We start from the raw sequence: 20,924 nt of genomic DNA on the forward strand, positions 1-20,924 counted from the left end.
TTCAAATATAGGAGTCTGGGGGCCCATTCTTCTTCAGACCAGCACATTCCATTCCCTGGCCCCCGTAGGCTTATGGCCATATCAAAATGCAGAAATGCATTCGGTCCAACTTCAACAGTCCTCATAGTCTAACAGTCTCAACACTATTTAAACGTCCAATGTTCAAAGTCTTTTCTGAGTCTCGTAACAATCTCTTAAATGTAACCCCCTATAATATCAAAATTACAAAGCAGATCACATACTTCCAATGTACAATGCACAGAATATATGTTACCATTCCAAAAGCACAGAGTCGGGAGCATGGTGAAGATATATATACCGGACCAAGACCAAACCCCAGCTGGGCAAACTCCAAACTCTGCGTCTCCATGTCTGATGTCAAAGCACTCCTGAGACCTTCAACTTCCTTCTGCTTTGTTGACTGCAACATGCCTCTCTCTCTTGGGCTGGTTCTGCTCCCCCTCTGCCACACAGGGTGAAGATGTGAGTGTGTATCAGAGGCTACGCCCTGCGAGATTCTCTAGTATTCTGCCTCCTCTATGCTGACTAGAAATCTCAGTGGTCCACCCTCTATTGTTCTCCGTCAGCACCTAACCCTACAGCACAGATTGCTTGTCCCTAACTAACTCTGGCTGTGAAGGAAGACTGAAAATTTTCTCCTGACTGTGCTAGACTATTGATACTCAATAATTAAATCCTTTCTAATTTACCGGTTCATCAATTATTCTGTGTTTAAGGGAATCAGAACATTTTGGTTGAGGCTTTGGTACCAGAAGGGGAAGTTATAGGCCGCATGGAGATCAAATTGCTTGTCAGATCTTGTTTATATCTAGATGTAACTAAGATATAATATGTTAGCATTTGGAAGCAGGTATCTACCACCTCATAGAATGCAGCAGAAAGCAGCTGATTAAATTATCTTTGAGAAGCTAGATGTGGTGACTCACACCTATAACCTGAGCACTTGTAAGGCTGAGGCAGGAGGATTGCTTCAGTAATTTAAGGCAAGCTTGGGCAACAAAAATGAGTTGCAGACTAGTCTGGCAACAAAGCAAGATGAGAGAGAGAGAGAGAGAGAGAGAGAGAGAGAGAGAGAGAGAGAGAGAGAGAGATATTCAGACACAGAGACAGATCTTTGGGATCACATATGAAATTGCTCATATATGGCTCTCACTGTAAAAACACGGAATGTTGAATAGGACGTAATGGTGATGGCCGCCCCTCATGTAACATTTTGCATGTTCCGTGCACTGCTCTCATCACTATCTGTATTATCTTATTCAGTGAAATAAATAGCAAAAAGAAAGCAAGGATCAGGACTGGAGAGATGGCTCAACAGTTAAGAGCACTTGCTGTTTTTTTTTCCAGAGGACCCTGTGGACCTGGTAGCTGATAACCGAATTCCAATTCCAAGTGCTGCAGCACCCTCTTCTGGCCTCTGAGGGCACTGCATGCACATGACATTTACATACTGGCGAAATGCCTATATACATAAAATAATTAATCTTTTAAAAAAGTAAATAAAGATAGGCTGGCAGTTTACAGGCTCTGTCTAACTACACTGGAGAGCTTAAAGACTCAAAGTTTTGCTCCACAGAACAACGAGTTTTCACTGGTGGCTCTGGATTTTGACCCTCTGTGCCTTCTAACCCCATGGACCAACATGGCTTCAGCTTCTTTGTTATTTAAATCTGCAATGGTTTCCTCATCATTGTAATCTTAACCTAGAAACCCCTTGCTTTAAATACCCAGATGTTCTTATTAGATTCTGAATATTATAGATCCTAATATTATGTTATTAAAACCGAGCCCTGGATATTCTCTTCAACTGTATTAAAAGTTAGACATGCTGGGCGTGGTGGCGCACGCCTGTAATCCCAGCACTGGGAGGCAGAGGCAGGCAGATTTCTGAGTTAGACATGGGATGTTGTACAGCCCAGTGGGTAAACATGCTTCAAACACCAAAGCCTGACAATCTTGAGTTTAATCCTGGAATTCCCCGTGGAAGGAGAGACCTGACTTCTTATCTTCTATACTCATATACATTGCTCTCTCTCTCTCTGTCTCTCTGTCTCTCTGTCTCTCTGTCTCTCTGTCTCTCTGTCTCTCTCTCTCTCTCCCTCCCTCTCTCTCTCTCTCTCTCCTGGCTCCCTCCCTTCCACCCTTTCTCACACACATACACATACACACACACACACCACCACCACCACCACCACCACCCACTAAATAAAAATTTAAAACTAAAGAAGTGACAGGTGGGGAATTCTCTCACCTCTGTCCTCTCCTTCTCGCCCCCTCTCCATATTTACTGAAAAGCCAGAGGCTAAGACAGAGAGCAGCATCTTCCTGCCCTTCTCCTACTCTAACCTCCCCCCCTGTGCGGTCAAGGTCTTTCTGGGCAATCAGCTTAGCCTCTGCCGCTTGTCTTCACCAAGTCACTGCCGCCATAGCCTGCCCGTGCTCTCACCCCATGCGTGCTGTCTTCAGGGATTTCAATATAATCCTTAGTTCACTGGGCACATTGAGGCATCCCCGTATTCTCACAGCACAGCCCCATTCCTCAGGAGGTCGTGCCATTTCACAACACATGAAGATGTCCATTCCGGAATCGCCTGTCACGGTCGCTCGTCCTCTGCCCATGTCGCATGTCTTAGCTATAACAGGGGCTACACTGTTGCCACTAAAGCAAGAAGACCACATACCACCACATACCATATGCCACGTGGACACTGAAGACACTGTCCTCTCAGATGGCTCAGCCTTTGCTGCATGTATTAACCAGCGTTAACAGAAGCCATGCAACTGCACCCCCAAGACTCAAGTGTTACATGACTTTTCCTAGGAAGTCTGTATATATTCATCCCAGAGAAGGTGGACAACAAGAGACCAAAAGAAGCGATTCTATTCCAGTCTATCTTAGTGAATCAAAGAGTATATTTCTGGAAGTGTGGACGATTTACGGTCTAGTCACACTAACAAAAAGCTTCTTTTATTTTCAGCAATCGTTAACCATTTATGTATCTCTAGGGAGGCAGGGAGGAGCCTCGTGACTCTTTGTGAGCCCCTCCCTCCTCCTGTGAGGAAATGTTAATGAACCCTATTCTGTGAGGGTCTCAAAAGTGACCACAGCTTCTCTGATTCAAGATAGCAACGGCTACATACAATCTGAAGGAGGCAGCCACAACAGCACATCTGCTCGTGTCATCCAGGATACTTAGTTTCCTTTTCGAGTTCTAGAATCCATCCCATGCCATCATGAACTAACACATTAAACCTGCAACATTGACACAGATGTGAAATTGTTACCTGTCCGGCTGCTTCCATCAGACTCTTTGGCTGCTATATCCCTTGTTATGTCAGTGCACTCTGTGACTCAGTGACCTATGCCCTTTATGACATCATTCAGAATCAATGGGAGCTGAAGGTAAGTTCTCTGTTGCTGGATTTGGCACTTGGTAATCATTGTTTTTTATTCTTGGAATATGCCAGGTGCTAATTTTCCAAGGAAATCCATACTCCCTAATTCAGAAATGCAAAGGAAGGGCTGTCAAATCACAGGTGCTTTCTAAGAAGTCTGTAATTCTTAAAATTCCAAGAGAGTTTAACAGTCTTAATATCAGGAGTCTTATTCTGACGTAAATCCCAGCAGTATTCTGGGGACAAGATTTTACTGGGTCTATGGAGAAAGAAATACTTATTTAAATGACTTTCATCATGCCAAACTGCTTCGACGTTATTTTTCTTATCTTTCATAATTGCTTTGGCACACTCCTTGGTAATCCTGAGAACCTGAGTGGTTGTGCCTCCAAAAACAGCAGCGTGGTAATAGAAGTCCCCCTCCCCCACTTCTATGTAAGCTTGTGATGACTCATTTCTCTCATAAGGCAGTCTGCTTGGGCTTTCCTTGTACCAGTAGGTATGTAACTGGGCTACGGAGTCCCCCAGAGTCTCCAGACCGTACTTGGCTTTGAATAGCTGATCCACGTCCATGCAGAAGACATAGTCCACCTCGTGCTGTATGTGGTCTTCGATGTGTTCACTGATGACCTTCATGCGCATCATGCTGATGTCCTGCCACCTCCTCGCTTGTTTGATCTTAAAAATCTTTAGTGTCCGGTGGCGATTCAGATCTATCCATGGCATATGGGAAAAGTCGTCGAGCATGATATAAAAGACAACCTTCTGGTTGACCATGAAAAACCTATCGGCAGATTCCAGAAAGCGGCCCAAGTAGTACAAAAGGTATCTGCAAAATAAACAAGGAGCAGTTGAGTGGCGTCTTTCAGTTTGGGTGGGACACATCTCAATCGCCTGGACATAGCTTACCCAGCACCAAAGCCAGGCCCCCAGATGCCACCATTCTCTACGAGCAGTATGGTAGAAAGTGAAAGTGTACACTATTTTCTTTGGCAGGGTCTACAGATCATGGAACAGAAGAGAGGCTCTTCAGGAAAAGAAATGGACATTAGTGAGGTAAGGAGCCTCATTCTGAGCCTTGTGTAAAGTGAAAGCCAGAGTTCGGGGTTGCCCAGGCAAAGCAGGAGGAGAGAGAGGGGTCTCTACGGGCTTCTGCCGCTGTGCATCTGTGTGCATAGTGAGCTATGCTGTGTACAGTCGGTGTAGCAGATGACACTCTGTCACCTGCATTTTGTAGATTGTTAGCCTTATGATGGCAGTGGAATGGTTGGGCTGGAAAACATTTCCTCATTCCCACTCCTGGAAACCGCTAAGAGATTCTCAGGTGGTGAATAGGACAGGTAACTTCAAAAGAGGAAAGGTCTGCTTTAGTACTGTGTATGCAACCCTTAGAACTAAGTCCTGGGTATTGGTCTACATTTCGGGAATCAGGCTAACGATACATTATGACTAACGGTCAGGAGAGAGTGTTGTAACTCATCGCATCTAATACTATTTGTGAACCATGGAAAGGATCACTGATGTTGTAGTACTGTGCTGGATGCTGTCACTCAAATCCGAAGAAGTCACCCTTGCCCGGGTTCCCTCTGTGGCGTGTTGCAGAACTCTTCCGTCTTCTAACTCCTTTACCGTTACTGTTACTGATTACCTGTTTGCATTAATTTTTACATATGAGGTGGTGAGGAACATTTTTTTAAAAGGGTCCAATTAATTAAATCATTGAAAACCCTGACGTGGTATAAATGAATGAGGAAGGTGTAGTCCCCCAGTCTCCTTAGTAACTCCACACTGGAGGGGAGTGCCACAATTAGAGACAGTCTTGGGGTCGCGTGCACATGGCGTCCACACAGTCTCCCTGAGATCTTTGCCAGCATGTTTCTTGGTATCATTGCCTTATAGTGACTTCTCTGGCCTCGAGAAAAAAGCCAGCAACCGAACAGTTTTTGCCATTTACACCTACAGCCATAGTCACTTCACCCCGACACACCCTGTCCTCCGTGAGTGGCTCTTCTCTCTTCACACAACGTAGAACAGGTGTTTCGATAAAGCCAAACTTCCTACTTTTGAATGTTATTAAATTTACAGAAACCTTCCCCTGTGTGCCAGACTCCCAATCCACGTGCCGTCCAGCCACTCTCCACATTCTCTGTGGCCACCATGCTTTGGGCAAAACGAGGAAACCGGCAACTGTGCTATTCTATCGGCGAAACTACAGATTGTGGTCCGATTTCCCCCGTTTTATCTCGTAAGCGCCGCTTCCGTTGCCGTGATCCAGTCCGGGACACAGGATGGATGGGTTTAGTCCTGGCAGCCTCTTCTTGATCTCCTCCAGTCTGCGTCAGTTTCTCTGTGACTCTTGCCACTGGCACATCAGAGAGTCTTTGCCCAATATTTATCAGGAAACCTCCTAATCTGTTTCTTCTTTCAGGGTTTATCAACTTTAGTGACCTTTTTTGTAAAGGACTAAGTTGAGTTTTCATTTGGTTTTATTTATCATCACTCCCATATTTATTTATTTTAGCTTGTCGTTGGTTGTTTACTCTTCTCTATCCAGCTCCTTAAAATGAAGGTTAGGGTAAGTATTTCTATCTACATGTATGTGTGCATGTGTGGTATGTATGTGTGTATGTGTGGTATGTATGTGTGCATGTGTGTATGTATGTGTACATGTGTGGTATGAATGTGTGGTATGTATGTGCATATGTGTGGTATGTATGTGTGTATATGAGGTGTGCATGTTTGGTATGTATGTGTTCATTGTGTATGCATGTGTGCATATGTGGCATGTATGTGTGCATGTGTGGTATGAATGTGTGCATGTGTGTATGTATGTGCGCATATGTGATAGTATGTGTGCATGTGTGGTATGAATGGTTGGTATGTATGTGTGTATGTATGGTATATATGTGTGCACTGTGGTATGTATATGCATTTGTGGCATGTGTGCATATATGGTAAGTGTGCATGTGTTATACATATGTGTGCATATGTGGTTTGTACGTGTGCTATGTGTATGCATATATGTGGTATGTATATGTGCATGTATAGTATAGTATGTGTGCATGTATGGTATATAAGTGCGCATGTGTGGTGTTTATGTGTGCATGTGTGCATATGTGCTATGTATTGTGCATGTGTGGTATGTGTGTGTTGTGTATGGTATGTATTTGTGCATATGTTATATGTATATGTGCATATGTGCATGTGCAGTATGTATGTATACATGCGTGGTATTCATGTTGGTATGTCTGCATGTGTGGCTCTGGAGTTCAAGCCCAGAGACTCATGAGAAGTAGGAAATCCCTCACTCTTTTTCCTGAGAGAATCACATGTATCCTGGGCTGGCCTCAAACGTGCTTTATAGCCAAGGATGACCTTAAACTTCTCATCTTTCTGCCTCCACATCCCCAGTATTGGGATTACAGCTGTGACCACCGTGACCTGTTCTGGAGGTGCTAGAGGTCGCCTCCGGCCTTACGTGCCCCAGGTTCTTACGCTCTGCTAACTGACGACCCCTCCAGCCCTGACCTGGGTATTTAAGAGACTGTCCTTCAGATGCACGAATAAAGGAATGTAGGTCGTGGTGCACACGTGAAAAGATATGGAAGAGGAAAAGGCTAAGGGGAGCAGAAAGAGGAAAACAGGAGAGGGGAATGGAGGAGATAAATATGGCTTGCTTTACTGCAGAGTCAGAACATAGTGGAGTAATGGCGAACTAGAATAATGAGAGGTGAGTTTGGGCACAGCGCATGGCGTGGACAGAAATGTCAGAACAAAACCCATGATTTTGGATGCTAAGTTAAAAACAAATCGTGTTGCTCAATTCAATGTTCACATATTTGTGAGTTTTCCTTATTTTATCCTAAAATTGATTTTTGAAAATTTCATCCCCATATGATATTTGGTTCAATTTCAGTTTTTTATTTTATTTCAGCTTTTGTGATTTAAACATGTTCAACCACAAAGAATATTTCACACACATGGAAAGGACACTTGTTGAGTGGGCTGTTCTCTGTATGTTTTTGTAATATTAAATGTGTATGCTACAAAGAGGCAGTATGGAGAGAGAGGTGTTGCTAAGTTGCGATGTTGTTGAAAGGTCTGCTAACCTTGAACAGAGACACCAAGAATCAGCCGGTCTCTCCTGAGCAGCTCCGATAGTGTGGAGCGGCGTGTCTCTGCCGTTGCCTGTGCACTCCACTGGCCGCTTCAGGCTCTTCTCCTCACACTTTGAACATGTGGTACAGAGTCTGAAGTGTGCAGATTGCATGCGCATGCCCAACTTGATGTCTTCACAATGTGATGATGGTTCACGTTTGGTACCTGGCGAATAGTCTTCAAAGTTTCGTGTTTGATTTGCTATATATCCTAATTTCACTGAACTCAACTGCCCCCCACCCTCTCATTATTGCCTATAGGTCATTCCAGTGTCTCCACCCTTCTGTCTTTAAGTGGAAATATTTCACTGCATTTGTTTTCCTTTTTAAAAGGTTGACTTTTATGGCTTTGGTTTTCTATTTGATTAGGATGAATTCAGCATGGGTTTGCTTTTTGGCCTTAAAATCGCTGGATGATTTTTATATGCCCATTTTTAACATTATGATTAATAATCACAGCTATCTTATTTTGTTGTATTCCTCTGACAGTCAATACATACAGATGAGTGGGAGTGTTTATAAGAAGTTACTTATCACTTGTGGGTGCGTAGGAGGTAGGAAAATACTGGAGAAAATAGAGATAATGAAGAGTGCAATACACTTGTATTAAGGTGATTAGTAAAAGACCCATGAAATTAAGTTAATATTGGAGGGAAGACCATGAAAATCAGATCACAGAAGTAAGCTGAGGGATTGGGTTGCTTATGGGCAGACCAAGTGGGTGGTGGCATTGTGAATTATGGTAAGAATTGGCTTAGAGAGGATAATTGTAAAGTAGATTCAGTAGATCATCTTCTACAACGAAAAGTCCGGGGTTAAAAGACACTTGATATTACCTACCTTCCCACTGCAAACACGATCAACCCCACAGTAACTGGATACTTTTCATAATAATTTGCCAAGACTGATTCATTGTAAGTATCGGTCCATACAATCGGAGCTGACCAGTTAGTAACTCTCATGCCCGTGTGTGTAGAGTTCATTCTGTATTTGTAAGAAAGACAGAATTTTAAAGTAAAACAGATCATCCTAAACCATCAGGAGGGATTCTGATAATGCCCAATACCTTGCATCTGAAGGCAGTATCCCGTTATAGCTAACCCAAAGTCCTGACAGCTCTGATAAACTAGGGAAGCATCATATCAGAAATGGCCATGTCGAACCATCAGGAACGAGAGACAGTTATGAGTTCAAGGTCAGCATGGGGTGTAGATTAAAACTAGGTCTCAAGAAAATAGATATAGATAGATAGATAGATAGATAGATAGATAGATAGATAGATAGATAGATTAGATAGAATAGGAAAAAGAAGGAAAGAAAGAAAAGGACTAAAGAGATGGTCCAGCCAGTAAGAGTGTGTGCTGCTCTTGCAGAGAACCACAGTTCACTTTCCAGTCCTGGGTGGCACAGCCTTCTCTAATAGGTCACTCCATTCATGTGTACAACCACACATCCCCCACATATGCATATAATTTTAAATTAAGCATATGTGATTCCATATGTATTAAGAAATGATAATATAATTATATAAAATAAAATATAATTTATAATATATAATTAATATATAGTATATAGTATATAGCATATGTATTATATATAACATGTATAAATATTATATATAATGTATATATACATTATATAACATAGCATTGTGTTTTATAATATAAAATATATATTTATATATAATTATATAATAGTGTATCATATACTATATTATTATATTATATAATATTCTATCCTAATATATATGGGAAAATATATACAAATACATATGTGTAAAATACAATAGGTCTTTATTTCTTTCATTTTAAGATTATAATATAATTACTTCATTATCATTCTCTTCTCTATATAATCCCATATTCTCCTCCTTACTTTCTTTCAAAATCATGGCCTATTTTGTTATTGTCATTGTATATATATATATATATATATATATATATATATATATATATATATATATATATACAGTTATGGAATTCAATATGCATTGTATATATATAGTTATGGAATTCAATATGCATATATATATGCATATTGAATTCCATAACTACATAATTTTATAAGTATATATATTAGGGAAGAGAAGGGAAGAAAGCAGCAGGCCAGACCATTGTGTAATTACACTTAAGTAGAAAACATGAAAGGAAAGGCAAGGAACGCCTGTGTGCAGATTTACCCCTGTGCTCAGGATCAGAGCTGTATATAAGCCTTTTTCTGGGTATGAAACCTTCCTCTGGTTTAGTCCTATCTTCACACTTGGAATGGAATTTCCTAGTGACCTTAATCCAAATAATTAATGGGGGGGGAGCTTGGAATGCAAAGTGCTCTACACACACATTATCTATGCTCAAAACACAGATCGCAGTATAATTAGACACACATTGGGCCTGAGCCAGGCTATTATTGTTAACAATTTTATTTTGAGTGACAGAATCCTGACTCTGAGCTTTACATGTCAAGATCCTTGCACACTGGGAGGGCAGGGACATGCCAGGGAGTTAGAGAAAATCAGCCCGGAACACTTTACATATTAGTCTTCACTTTTGATATAGTATTTGAATCTCTTTAAAAGATTTAGACTGCTTACAAGCTTAGGAAGCCAGATTAATGGCAATAAATAGACATGCCGCTTTATACGTAAGTGTGTTTCACATATACAATAGCAGATGTGTTTATTTCAGTTGATGCAAACAGTTGTAGATCAAGTTTTAAATAGCAGGATTGCTCAAAGTTGGGAGTGGAGGGATGGCTCAGTGGTTAAGAGCACTTGATGCTCTGACGGAAAGCTCCAGTCCAGCTCCCAGCACCCGCTTTGGTGACTCACTGCCATCTGGAACTCCAGTTCCAGGAGAAGGAGTGCCCTCCTCTGGCTTCCTTGGTTCCAGGTACACACACTCCCAACAGTGGCACTGATGCCATCTGCCAACAACATTCATGAATTAACTTCACAGATGCATTCTTACGTGGCGTTAAACCAGTCTGAGAGTTGTAGTTCTGGTTGGTTTTTCAGAGACCTAAAAGAAAGATAAAAGATAGAAAATTCACAATGAGCAATCCTGATGGCACTGAGGACCCTGCCGCCCAGCAGCCTGGGACCCAGCAGCCCGGGACCCTGTGGCCCGGCAACCCCAGATCCTGCCTCTTAGCAGCCCGGGACCCTGCGGTCCAGCAGCGCAGGACCCTGACCTCCAGCAGCCCGGGACCCTGCAGCCCGGGACTCTGTGGCCCGGCAACCCCAGACCCTGCCTCTTAGCAGCCCAGGACCCTGACCTCCAGCAGCCCGGGACCCTGCGGCCCGGGACCCTGCAGCCCAGCAGCCCTCGTGGCTTTCCGTAGGTCTGTTGCATAGTCATCGAGTTCAGAGAGAATTTACAGCTCCCTCAACTTTCTGTCATCCCACTTCCAAATTTACTCTCCATTGCTTGATGTTTTGCTCCTTTTGTTCGAGACAGGGTCTTACTATATAGCTCTGACTGTCCTTGAACTCACAGGAACCTGGCTGCCTCAGCTTTGCCCTACCTCTGTGTTTCAATAGTGGAAAGAGATCTTATTTCCTTTGCTAGATGAGCATTAAATATCTTATTTGCTGAGGAGTCTTCATCTGAGACCTGACAACCATTTTTTGTGAGGGTTTCTCTGAGACATTCCTGTTTCTCCATGTGACATCTTGGCACGCCCCTGTGACTTCGGGTTTTTTACATACAACCTGGACTTCTCCAGGAACTTAACCCTGACTATCCCACTGCGTTCGGGAGGTCTTGAGTTTTCAGACACCTCGTAGTGAAGTGTTTAGTGCTGCCGCCTCCCCTCCAGGCCTCCTTTCATAGCTTTGATCACATTGAACATGTGTGCACTGCCAAGGCATGACAGGAGTCACTGTGCTCGGAGGGCCTCTGGAGGCCCAATGTTAAATCCTAAGGGGTTTACATTCAAAATCTCTTTCAAGTCTATTGCCTGACTCTACCCTGCCACCAGCATCTTCAAGCCTCACTATCTTCTTCTGGGTCATTGGGACAACTTCCTAATGGGCCTCACTCAATGTGTGTGTGTGTGTGTGTGTGTGTGTGTGTGTGTCTGTGTGTATGTCTGTGTGTGTGTGTGTCTGTGTGTCTGTCTGTCTTTTGGTATGTTGTTTGATGCTGAGGAGTGGTCTCATGGCCTCGTGATTGCTAAATAAGCACTCCACCTTGAGCTATATCACCAACCCAGAGGACTTAAAAAGTCTTTGTAGGATGAAAACAAATCTGAAAGGAAGTAAATGTGAAAAGAAGAATACAATGAACTCTATACTCCCATCTTCCAGAATTAGCAGACTGCTCCCTCTCCGCCCCCTTCCAATCATTCTCTAGATTTCTGCCTGGCCTCTCATACTGTGCTCCAGAAGCCCCGAGCTTAGCATGTCATTCTTTAGTTTCATGGTATTCATTTCCACACTCCTTATGTGGCCACAAAGTTCCCATGACCCATCTTTTATACTGTCCCAGTCATGTCTTTTACCCATCATAATTGTTCTCGTTCATTGGTCTGTTTTCAAGTTTCTTTTAATCATACTGCAACTTGAACCAGATAATTTGCACATAGCTTTTAGATTTCATTTGAGTTGCCCTTCTCTAAGTAAAATATTTCCTAATTTGCTGGGTAAGGTTAGAGTTCTGCTATTAATAGCTCGTACTTTTTGAATACTTTCTGAAGTGGAAATTTCTGGATCCTTTGGAGACTCCGTTGTGTCATGTGATGTTTTTATGGAAACTGTCTTATGAAAGGATGTTTTTGCTGAAGCAGAGATGTGGGAGAAGAACAGACACGTGGCGTTTTCCTGGAAGCTGCCTGGAAAGGGGCATGTGATGTTTTGCTAGAGTGGATGCTTGAGTGACGTCTGGAAAGGGTGTAAGTATATAACCCAACAGACAGTGGGCATCGCTGGTGGTATCGGTTCGCTTTGCCACTCTTTGCCGGGTTTCGTTGAGCTTTGCTGATGCTATGGCATTGGTTCACCTTGCCTTCTTCACTGATGATTGTTGGTAGAGATCAATGCGCCAAAGAACTTCTGGTGGTATTCCGGCAGCTTCCTGCAACTTCTGCAGACGCAGGCTGATTGGCAGAGCCTCGTGGTTTCTTCTGGATGGAACTGCCATCTCTGATTTGTGAGCAGTGATTGTGAGTGGATCAAGCTACTGCTGCTGATTTGTGCGAACTGAACTGCTGCAATCCTGACAATAGTCCCAAAGAACTATTTTTAAACAGGTCCACACACACCCTTTGCCCTATTAACCTTTCCCTTCCACTACCTCTGGTGGGTCACTAGAACGGAGGTTTTAGAGCATTTAAGAATCCTTATTAAACTAGGTTTTGAAAAATATAGGCCTATTATCCACTTTACTAATTACTATCGAATTTATTTCCTATTTTACACAAGTGATGATAGATACTATCTTTGTTATCAAAATCCTCGTCCCCATTTTACTAGATAAGGAAACTGAGGCACAAAGATCTTTTATGATCCTACTCAAAGCCACAAGCATTGGGAGTCCAGTAATTTTCCCAACTCATTCTTTTCTTCTTTGGTAGCCCAGATATAAGGGCACCATGGAGAGTAAGCCTTGAGTAGAGTTGGTAGAGGGATGAGGCAGGAATGGAGCTGTGTTGTGTCATAAAGGTTATCTCAAAGGCATGACCATGCTATAATACTCAACTCAAACTCTGGCCATCATTGTCTGTGAATGGTGTGTATTGATATGTGAGGCTAAAGAATTCCAATGCTAGGAGAATTAATAATAGAATGAACTATTGTTGTTGGAAAGTATGATAGTAAATACATTTTCCAGAGCTGGGCATGGGCTCACACCTTTACTCCCAGCGCTTAGGAAGCAGAGGCAGGCACATCTCTGAGTTTGACACCAGCCTGGTTTACAGAGTAAGTTCCAGGATAGCCAGGGCTACACAGAGAAACCATGTATCAGAAAATAAGTAAATAAAATTTCCAAGAAATATATTAGCCCATTCCCTCTCCCACATTCTGCTGCAGTGGGCATTCCTTGGATATTGGAATCTTTGAGTGTTTGAATCCTTGAATCTTATCTAGGAGAATGGTTCTGTTTCATATGAATAGTTGAAAGCTACTGTCTCCTGTTAGCCACTGTTACTGAGACAGGTTCTTGTGTATCCTGGGTTGGCCTCAAACCCACTGTGGAGCTTAATAGCATTGAACTCCTCATCTTTCTGCCTCCATTCTGAGTACTGGGGTCACAAGCAAGCACCCCTGTGTACCAAACCCACTCCTTTTTAACATATTGCTTTCATTTTTGTCCCAGGTAAACCTGGTCCTCTCAGGATGTTATAAGTCACAGAACCATCATGAAACCAGCTCCCAGACACAGGAAGCATCAGAAAGTGAAGCTGCTGCTCATCACCGTGGGTTTCCATGACAACCCTCTCAGAATCCCTGGCTGTGTGGCCACTGCTATCTCCTGCGAGCCCTTTATTATCATTTCTTTCATTTTTGAGATTATGTGATGATTACATCATTTTCCCTTTCCCCTTCCTTCCTTCCTTCTAACTTTCCCATACAACCCTTTCTTGCTGTATTCCAAATTCATGGTCTTGTATGTATGTTTTCAGGGATGACCATTTGCTATCAGAAAACCAGTTGGTGCGCTCTTGCCTGGGACAACTATTTTTCCCGTGCTCAGCATTTCTTAGTTGTGTGTGGCCCTTTGTAGAGTTGAGGTCTTGTGATTCCACCCTCCCCCACCATTCATTTGGCTGTGTTTATTGGTGTCCTACTTGTTTAGCTCATGTTTAGGCAGACATGTTGGGGAGATGTTCTGGGTGTGGTTTCTGATGGTCTTCAACCAAGTCTTGTGCCTGTGTACCCTCCCAGAGCTCACAAGGAGGAAAGCTGTGTAGGGATTCTCTGTCTCCTGTTAGTACATTGCTCCTAGCCAGTTCCCAGCCCTCAATTAATTATGGCTGACTACCCATCTGTTTTCCTTGGTCCCCGGCACTGCAACGTTAGCTATCACCAAGATGTGTTTGCCACATGGTGCTCATTCATATGACCACAGGAAGCATGTACACATCAACCAACTTTGTCCACAAAGGACAAGTCATACCATACTTGTAAATAAAAACTTACCAGCATTGATAGGTCATCTGCAGTTTCTTTATACTGAGGGGAAATAAACAAAAAACAACTTATTACTTTGAAATGTATACAAAGGGTTTTTCACAAATCACCTAGCTCTCTTATTAACTAATGTTTCAAAATACACTATTGGAAGTATATCATTGATTGCTCAGATAATGCAATGAACATGATGGAGACCATTAAAGTGGACCCCCTGTGCTATACATTTATTTATTCCTTGCCAGGCTGAAGACCGAGCTCAGGGTCTTGTTCATACTAGGCAGTGTGACACCACCATGCTAAAATTCCCCCCTCCTCTTTGCTATATCTTTAGGAAACAATTCGTCCACTACCTGATAATTCTCAGAGACAAATGAGATTAATTAACATTATTAGCAGAAACTTGTTAAATAGCTGGGAAGTCTTTCTGTTTGTTTCACATTTATGGAGTGAATACATTTTGTTCCGGAAGTCACCAACGGTAAAGAGGATATCACCTGCTTTCCAATATAGCAGTTCACCTTTAACATATTTTATGAACGTTATTGCTGCCACAGTAAGTGGTAGTTTCACACTTTTTCTCTGATAGCCCTCCCCAACCACAATGAACACAGGGATTCTCTGTGCAGCCCTGACTGTCCTGCCTGGATCTAGCTTCAGAGAACTCACTGGCCTCAGAGATCTGCCTGCCTCTGCCTTCCAGGTGCTGGGATTAAAGGCATGTAACACTACACCTGGTTATCTATAGCATTTTTTCCTTAAATCTTTGATATCATTAGAAACGAAGTGTTGGAACAGAGGGCTCTATTTATGGAGACAGGCATGAGTATAATTCATATATATTTGGATCTGCACAATTGGCTGATTTCTTTAAGGGACAAATCCTTTTAACTTTTTGACTCACCAGATTCTTACCAAGAATACAATATTAAGTTTTCATAGTTACCTGAAAGGGTATTCACTATACTGGGCATAGAGAGACATTAAAACCAATAGCGATAGGATTAAAATCTTGTATCTCATTCTTTTCCTGGAGGAAAAAGCAAAAGATAAAAGTTAAGTATCTCTAGAATAAGTGGTAGGAAACCCTGTGTATACGGAGTGACCTGTGGGAAACCGTGTGTATGCAGAATGGGCTGAGGGAAACCCCTTGTATAGAGACTAAGCTATGGGAAACCCCATGTATACAGAGTGAGCTGTGGGAAACCCCGTGTATACAGAGTAAATTGTGAGAAACCCCTGTTTACATAGAGTAAGCTGTGGGAAACCCCATGTATACAGAGTGAGCTGTGGGAAACCCCGCGTATACAGAGGGAGCTGTGGGAAACGCAGTGTATACAGAGTAAGCCGTGGGAAACCCCGTGTATACAGAGTGAGCTGTGGGAAACCCCGTGTATACAGAGTAAATTTTAAAAAACCCCTGTTTACATAGAGTAAGCTGTGGGAAACCCCGTGTACACAGAGTGAGCTGTGGGAAACCCCGTGTATACAGAGTAAATTGTGAAAAACCCCTGTTTACATAGAGTAAGCTGTGGGAAATCTCGTGTATACAGAGGGAGCTGTGGAAAACGCAGTGTATACAGAGTAAGCCGTGGGAAACCCCGTATATACAGAGTGAGCTTGGCCATGTTTCTCTGTGACTTCATCCTAGTGACATTGACTAGCAGGTGAGGCACTGTGGTTCCTTAGATGTTAAAATTCTACTTCTCGGCTTAAGTCACACTGGGATACGGGGTCAAAGAGCTAGTTATGAAAATACGTACCTAAATGAGGTTTGTGCTAAGGGCGACTCCCACCAAGTCCACCTGCTGCAACTTTTTTCTCTTTCAACTCTCTCAGCGCCTCTGAATGAAATAACAGAAATCCTGTGACTGTGAGTCTATAATCTTTATCAAGAGAAGTTTACCGAGTGGCATTAGCCCTCAGGGCCTACGGCGGTGTATTCAGGATGACGGGTCCACATTAACCAAACGGCCAGCCCTTTTCATTCATCTTTCTACCCAGAAATCACCCTGACTACACCTACATATTATGGGCTACTCATCACCAACTACATGCCGTAGGACCCCCGAAACCTACAGAAGAGCGCCCCTACATTGCTGTGTGGGTCTGAACTCTCCTCAGCACCCTCACTGCGCTGTATTCCCCTGACACAACTCCCCTAATCTCTTACCTCACAGTCCCCCTTGAATGCCAAATACTGAGACTTTCCAACAGTGACTCCAAAAACTTCTACAGTAATAAAGGAAATGGTTAAATCTTTTCAGTGCCACGGCACTAATGATAACAGCCAGAAGGGAAGTGGGACTGATAGCAGCAGGAGACTTATGCTCCTTCTCCGGTATCACTCACTAGGAAATAAGTGTAGTGCGCTGCCTGGAGGCGCAACTATATTGTTTAAGTTATCCATACATTCACATTGGATTTTCAGCCATGTAGGTTACAAAGCCTAGCTAGGCATGCAAGGTTGCCCTTTTATCCTGGGGTTCACAGAGGCACAGATGAGGGTATCAATGCAAGCTTGAGGTCAGACTGGAACCCACGGTGCGATCTGAGCTCAAAAGCAAACAGAAAGAGCTGGACTGGAGTTCAAGCCCCGGTATTTACACACACACACACACACACACACACACACACACTTCACTATGTTGCACTGGATGGAAGCAACTCACTCTGTACACCAGGATGGCCTAGAACTCACAGACATCCTCCTGCCTCTGCCTCATGAGCTCTAGGATTAAAGGCGTGTGTCATCACGCCCAGGGTAAAGACTTTTTGAAAAGTTAAAAAATTATGTTAATCCACCCGAAATGAAATTATCTGTGTGTCTAAAAGTGAGCTAGATGCCAATCAGCTTGGTTGAAATTAAGATCAGCCTCTCACCTACTATTTTCCCAGATCACGAAGTAACTCCACACAGGCGTCGTCACAGACCCTTGCCATGCCTGGGCGAGGAGTCTGAGAAGGCAGCCTGAATGTTTGGAAGCGAGTCCTATGTGAGGCTTGATGTCAATCCACACTTTTGGGATTCATCATGCCAGTCTTTTGTGGATGATGATGTCATCTGAGTCCCTTGAGGAGGAATCAGGTGGCCGTGATCTTAACAAGTCACATGCTGGAGTTTATTTTTTATAACCAGAAGGCTAGAGTCTTCCATTAATTTACTTACTTATTCACTTTATATCCCCATTGCAGCTCCCTCCTCCCAGTCCCCTCCTCCCAGCCCCTCCCCCATCCCTTAATCCATAAGAACACCACCCACCCACCCATCCCCCACACAAGTCCTTTCCCACCTAAGTCAGGCAAGGCAGCACAGGGAGGGGAACAGGATCTGCAGGCAGGCGGCAGAGTCAGGAACAGCTCTCCAGAAGACTAGACTTAGGCTTTAGTTAAATGCATGTGTCTGAGAATTTTATACATGACTCCTGTGTTTACATTATTTCCACCCCTTTAACTCCTATATCTACCTCAAATTTGTATTAACCTCCTCTATCAATAAATAAATATATAGTTACATATAAGCATAAAGTCCGCTGAGTCCATTTAGCGTCACACCAGGCAGCTAATCTCCTAAAGAGATTTATTGGAGGGACGAATCCAGGAGGAGGATGAGGAGTCCAGGGTTACTGACTCTGCTCCTGGGAGATGACGGCGTGAACTGAGCAAACACAGCTTCATATAGGGTTTCTTAGGGAGTGGAGCTGTCCAGGGCACAGAGTTCCAGGGCATGGATTTCAAGTCTCACCAACTGAACTCCTTGGCACCATTTGGGAAGCTGAGGAATTGATGGGTTTTCCTGTTGAGGGATTGGTGGCTCTTTGGTTCAGGCTTTTCATGTAAAATTAGCATATCTGGGGAGGGTCCTCTGGAGGGGCCAGAGACCACCTTTGTGACAATTACAAAGGCTGGACATGTTATGACAGAGAAGCCTTGCTGCTAGAGCTCCTCGGGACAGCACCTGGCCACTTTCTTGCCTTTAGGATTTACAAAGTTCACACAGTTCACTCCAGGAAAGCCTTTCCCTGTCTGGAGTCAGCATGAAGAGCCAATAGAACTCCCTCCTACTGAACAGGTCTTAGGTCCAATTAGACAGCTGTTGGTCACTGCTAAGGTAAAAGCGTCACCACTCCACTGTTGGGAGTAGTATTCAGGGTCTCTAACGGAACAGAAATGATAGGATCGTGTACATGTATGTGCAATCCATTGGTTCTATTCTAGCAAACCCTGCCCTAGTCACTGTTCTATTGCTTGAAGAGACACCATGATCAAGACAACTCTCATGAAAGACAGTGTCTGAGTGGGGCTTGCTTGCTTTTTCAGAATTTTATCCTATCATCATTGTGACAGGCATTATGATGGTGGTACACAGGCTGACACAGTGCTGGAGACATAGCTGAGTGTTGCCTTTGGATCCGCAGGCAGCAGGAAGAGCAGTCCTGGGCGTGGCGTGCTGTGGAAACTTCAAAGCCCACCCCCGTGGCACACTTCCTCCAACTAGGCCACACCTCCTGATCCTTCTCAAGCACTGCCACTCCCTGGTGACTCAGCATCCGGACATTGGGTCTTAGGAAGCATCCTTATCAAAGCATCACACTGACTAATACACGGCCTGTGCCCTTTGAGTCAGTGTGCTGCTTCACCAAGAACAGCCATGTACAAGAAGAGGACAGAAACAAGGACTTTCACAGATTTCCTAGGGAACACTGTCAAAGCAAACGAGCCATAGGAATTCTCAGGCAAACAGCATTATTCCAAAAACAACTGACATTCTAGAACTTCAGAGTACATATTTGAGCCAGAGTACATATTTGGGGCAGAGGATTACTGTGAGTTCTTGACCATCCTGGACTACAGAGCGAGTTTAAGACCAGCCTGGACTATAAAGACGACTGGTCTCAATTAAAAAAAAAAAATTACTGAGTAGAATTGCCAACTGACTGAGCCAGGAAAAATAAGAGATCAAATAAAATGTCCATGCCAATTATCTTACGTGAAAAAGAGGAGAATAATTGAGAAAAAAAATCTGAAGAAAATTTCTGACCTAAAATAATTATTATGAAGTCTAGCTGGAGCTGGAGAGATGGCTCAGCAGGTAAGAACACTGCCTGTTGTTATTCCTGAGGTCCTGAGTTCAATTCCAGCAGCAACAAGATATCTTACAGCCATCTGTAATGGGATCTGATGTCCTCTCTGTCATGTAGGCACACATGCAAATACAGCAGTCACATACAGAAATGAATAAATCTTTTTTTAAAGTTCAGATGGTCGATAGGACTGGTTTCATAGATAAAGTGGAATCAGCCAGTGAGATGCCCAGCAAGTCAGGCTGCTAAGCCTGAGGCCCTGAGTTCAGTCACTAGGACCTGCATAGTAAATATGTAAATAAATATATTTTTTTGATCACCTACATGTGATTCCCTCACATTGTCCTATGACTTGTACAGGGCACCCCCACACAAACAAATATGATAAAAAAATTTAAGTAAGCAGAAAATGGAGCAGAAATCAAATTTAACCAAGTTTTTGCAATGATTGATATAGAAGCTTAAGAACTTCAAGAAATCCCAAATAATAAAAATACAAAATCCAGACCAAAACACCAATAAAAACCATGCACAGAGAGCAAATTGCTCTGATATAACAGCAGTCTTTTCCAAGCTTCCCTGCATAACAGTCACACAGGACGCCTTTAAATCTCCGATGTCTAAGGCCAACACCAAGCCAGCTGAATAGCAGCAATCCTTGGGATTAGGTGCAGATATGAACGTTTTTAATCCAGGAAATTCCAAGGAGCATCCAAGTTTGTGAACAAATGTTGTGTCCCTTGCCACTCAGAAAGACACCTCCCTTGGGCTGCCTTTGGATTCTGGAGGCCGTGTTAACATGATTATGAATGTTCCACATGTCCCACTGCCTCCAGTTCACCTGATGAATATACAAAGCAGTGGGCATCCCAAGGAGCCCTGGAGGAGGTCTTCAAACGGTCCCCGCTATTGGGATGTTACCTTCCCCAGTGAATGCTGATGACCAGTATCACCTACAGAGTCAAGTAGCTTTGAGAGGGATGGGGCAGGTAGTTGAAGGCTACAGCTCACCTTGACAGAGCACTTGAAGCAAGGGCCACTGAATTCTAAATAATTTCTTGGTGTGTGTTATATTACTACCACAAAATACCAGAGACTGGGTAGCTTACAAAGAGAAAAAACTGTGGCATTCTGCTC

The 20,924-nt window shown here is 43.2% G+C and overlaps 1 protein-coding gene across 1 annotated transcript; it reads right to left on the minus strand.

Annotated features, from left to right (window-relative positions):
* Window positions 1-2,936: 2,936 nt before the first annotated feature.
* Window positions 2,937-16,544, minus strand: LOC127684124 (N-acetyllactosaminide alpha-1,3-galactosyltransferase-like). Its single transcript, XM_052181092.1, has 6 exons — window positions 16,467-16,544; window positions 15,650-15,733; window positions 14,713-14,745; window positions 10,541-10,591; window positions 8,415-8,558; window positions 2,937-4,246 (listed from the first exon to the last, which is right to left on the minus strand). The coding sequence occupies exons 2-6, from the start codon at window positions 15,724-15,726 to the stop codon at window positions 3,553-3,555; spliced, it is 999 nt and encodes a 332-aa protein (XP_052037052.1). The 5' UTR covers window positions 15,727-15,733; window positions 16,467-16,544; the 3' UTR covers window positions 2,937-3,552.
* Window positions 16,545-20,924: the final 4,380 nt, after the last annotated feature.

This window comes from Apodemus sylvaticus, chromosome 5, assembly GCF_947179515.1.
Source record: "Apodemus sylvaticus chromosome 5, mApoSyl1.1, whole genome shotgun sequence".
NCBI lineage: Eukaryota > Metazoa > Chordata > Mammalia > Rodentia > Muridae > Apodemus > Apodemus sylvaticus.

Bases quoted from the DNA above. Each gene is read 5' to 3' on its own strand.
- LOC127684124 (XM_052181092.1), bottom strand. From the start codon at position 15,726: ATGAGATACAAGATTTTAATCCTATCGCTATTGGTTTTAATGTCTCTC. The intron at 10,592-14,712 runs GTAAGTTTTTAT...TCTTTCTTTTAG, and splicing joins CAGATGACCTATCAATGCTG to GTCTCTGAAAAACCAACCAG. The intron at 8,559-10,540 runs GTAAGAATGCAT...TTACAAATACAG, and splicing joins TCAGACTGGTTTAACGCCAC to AATGAACTCTACACACACGG.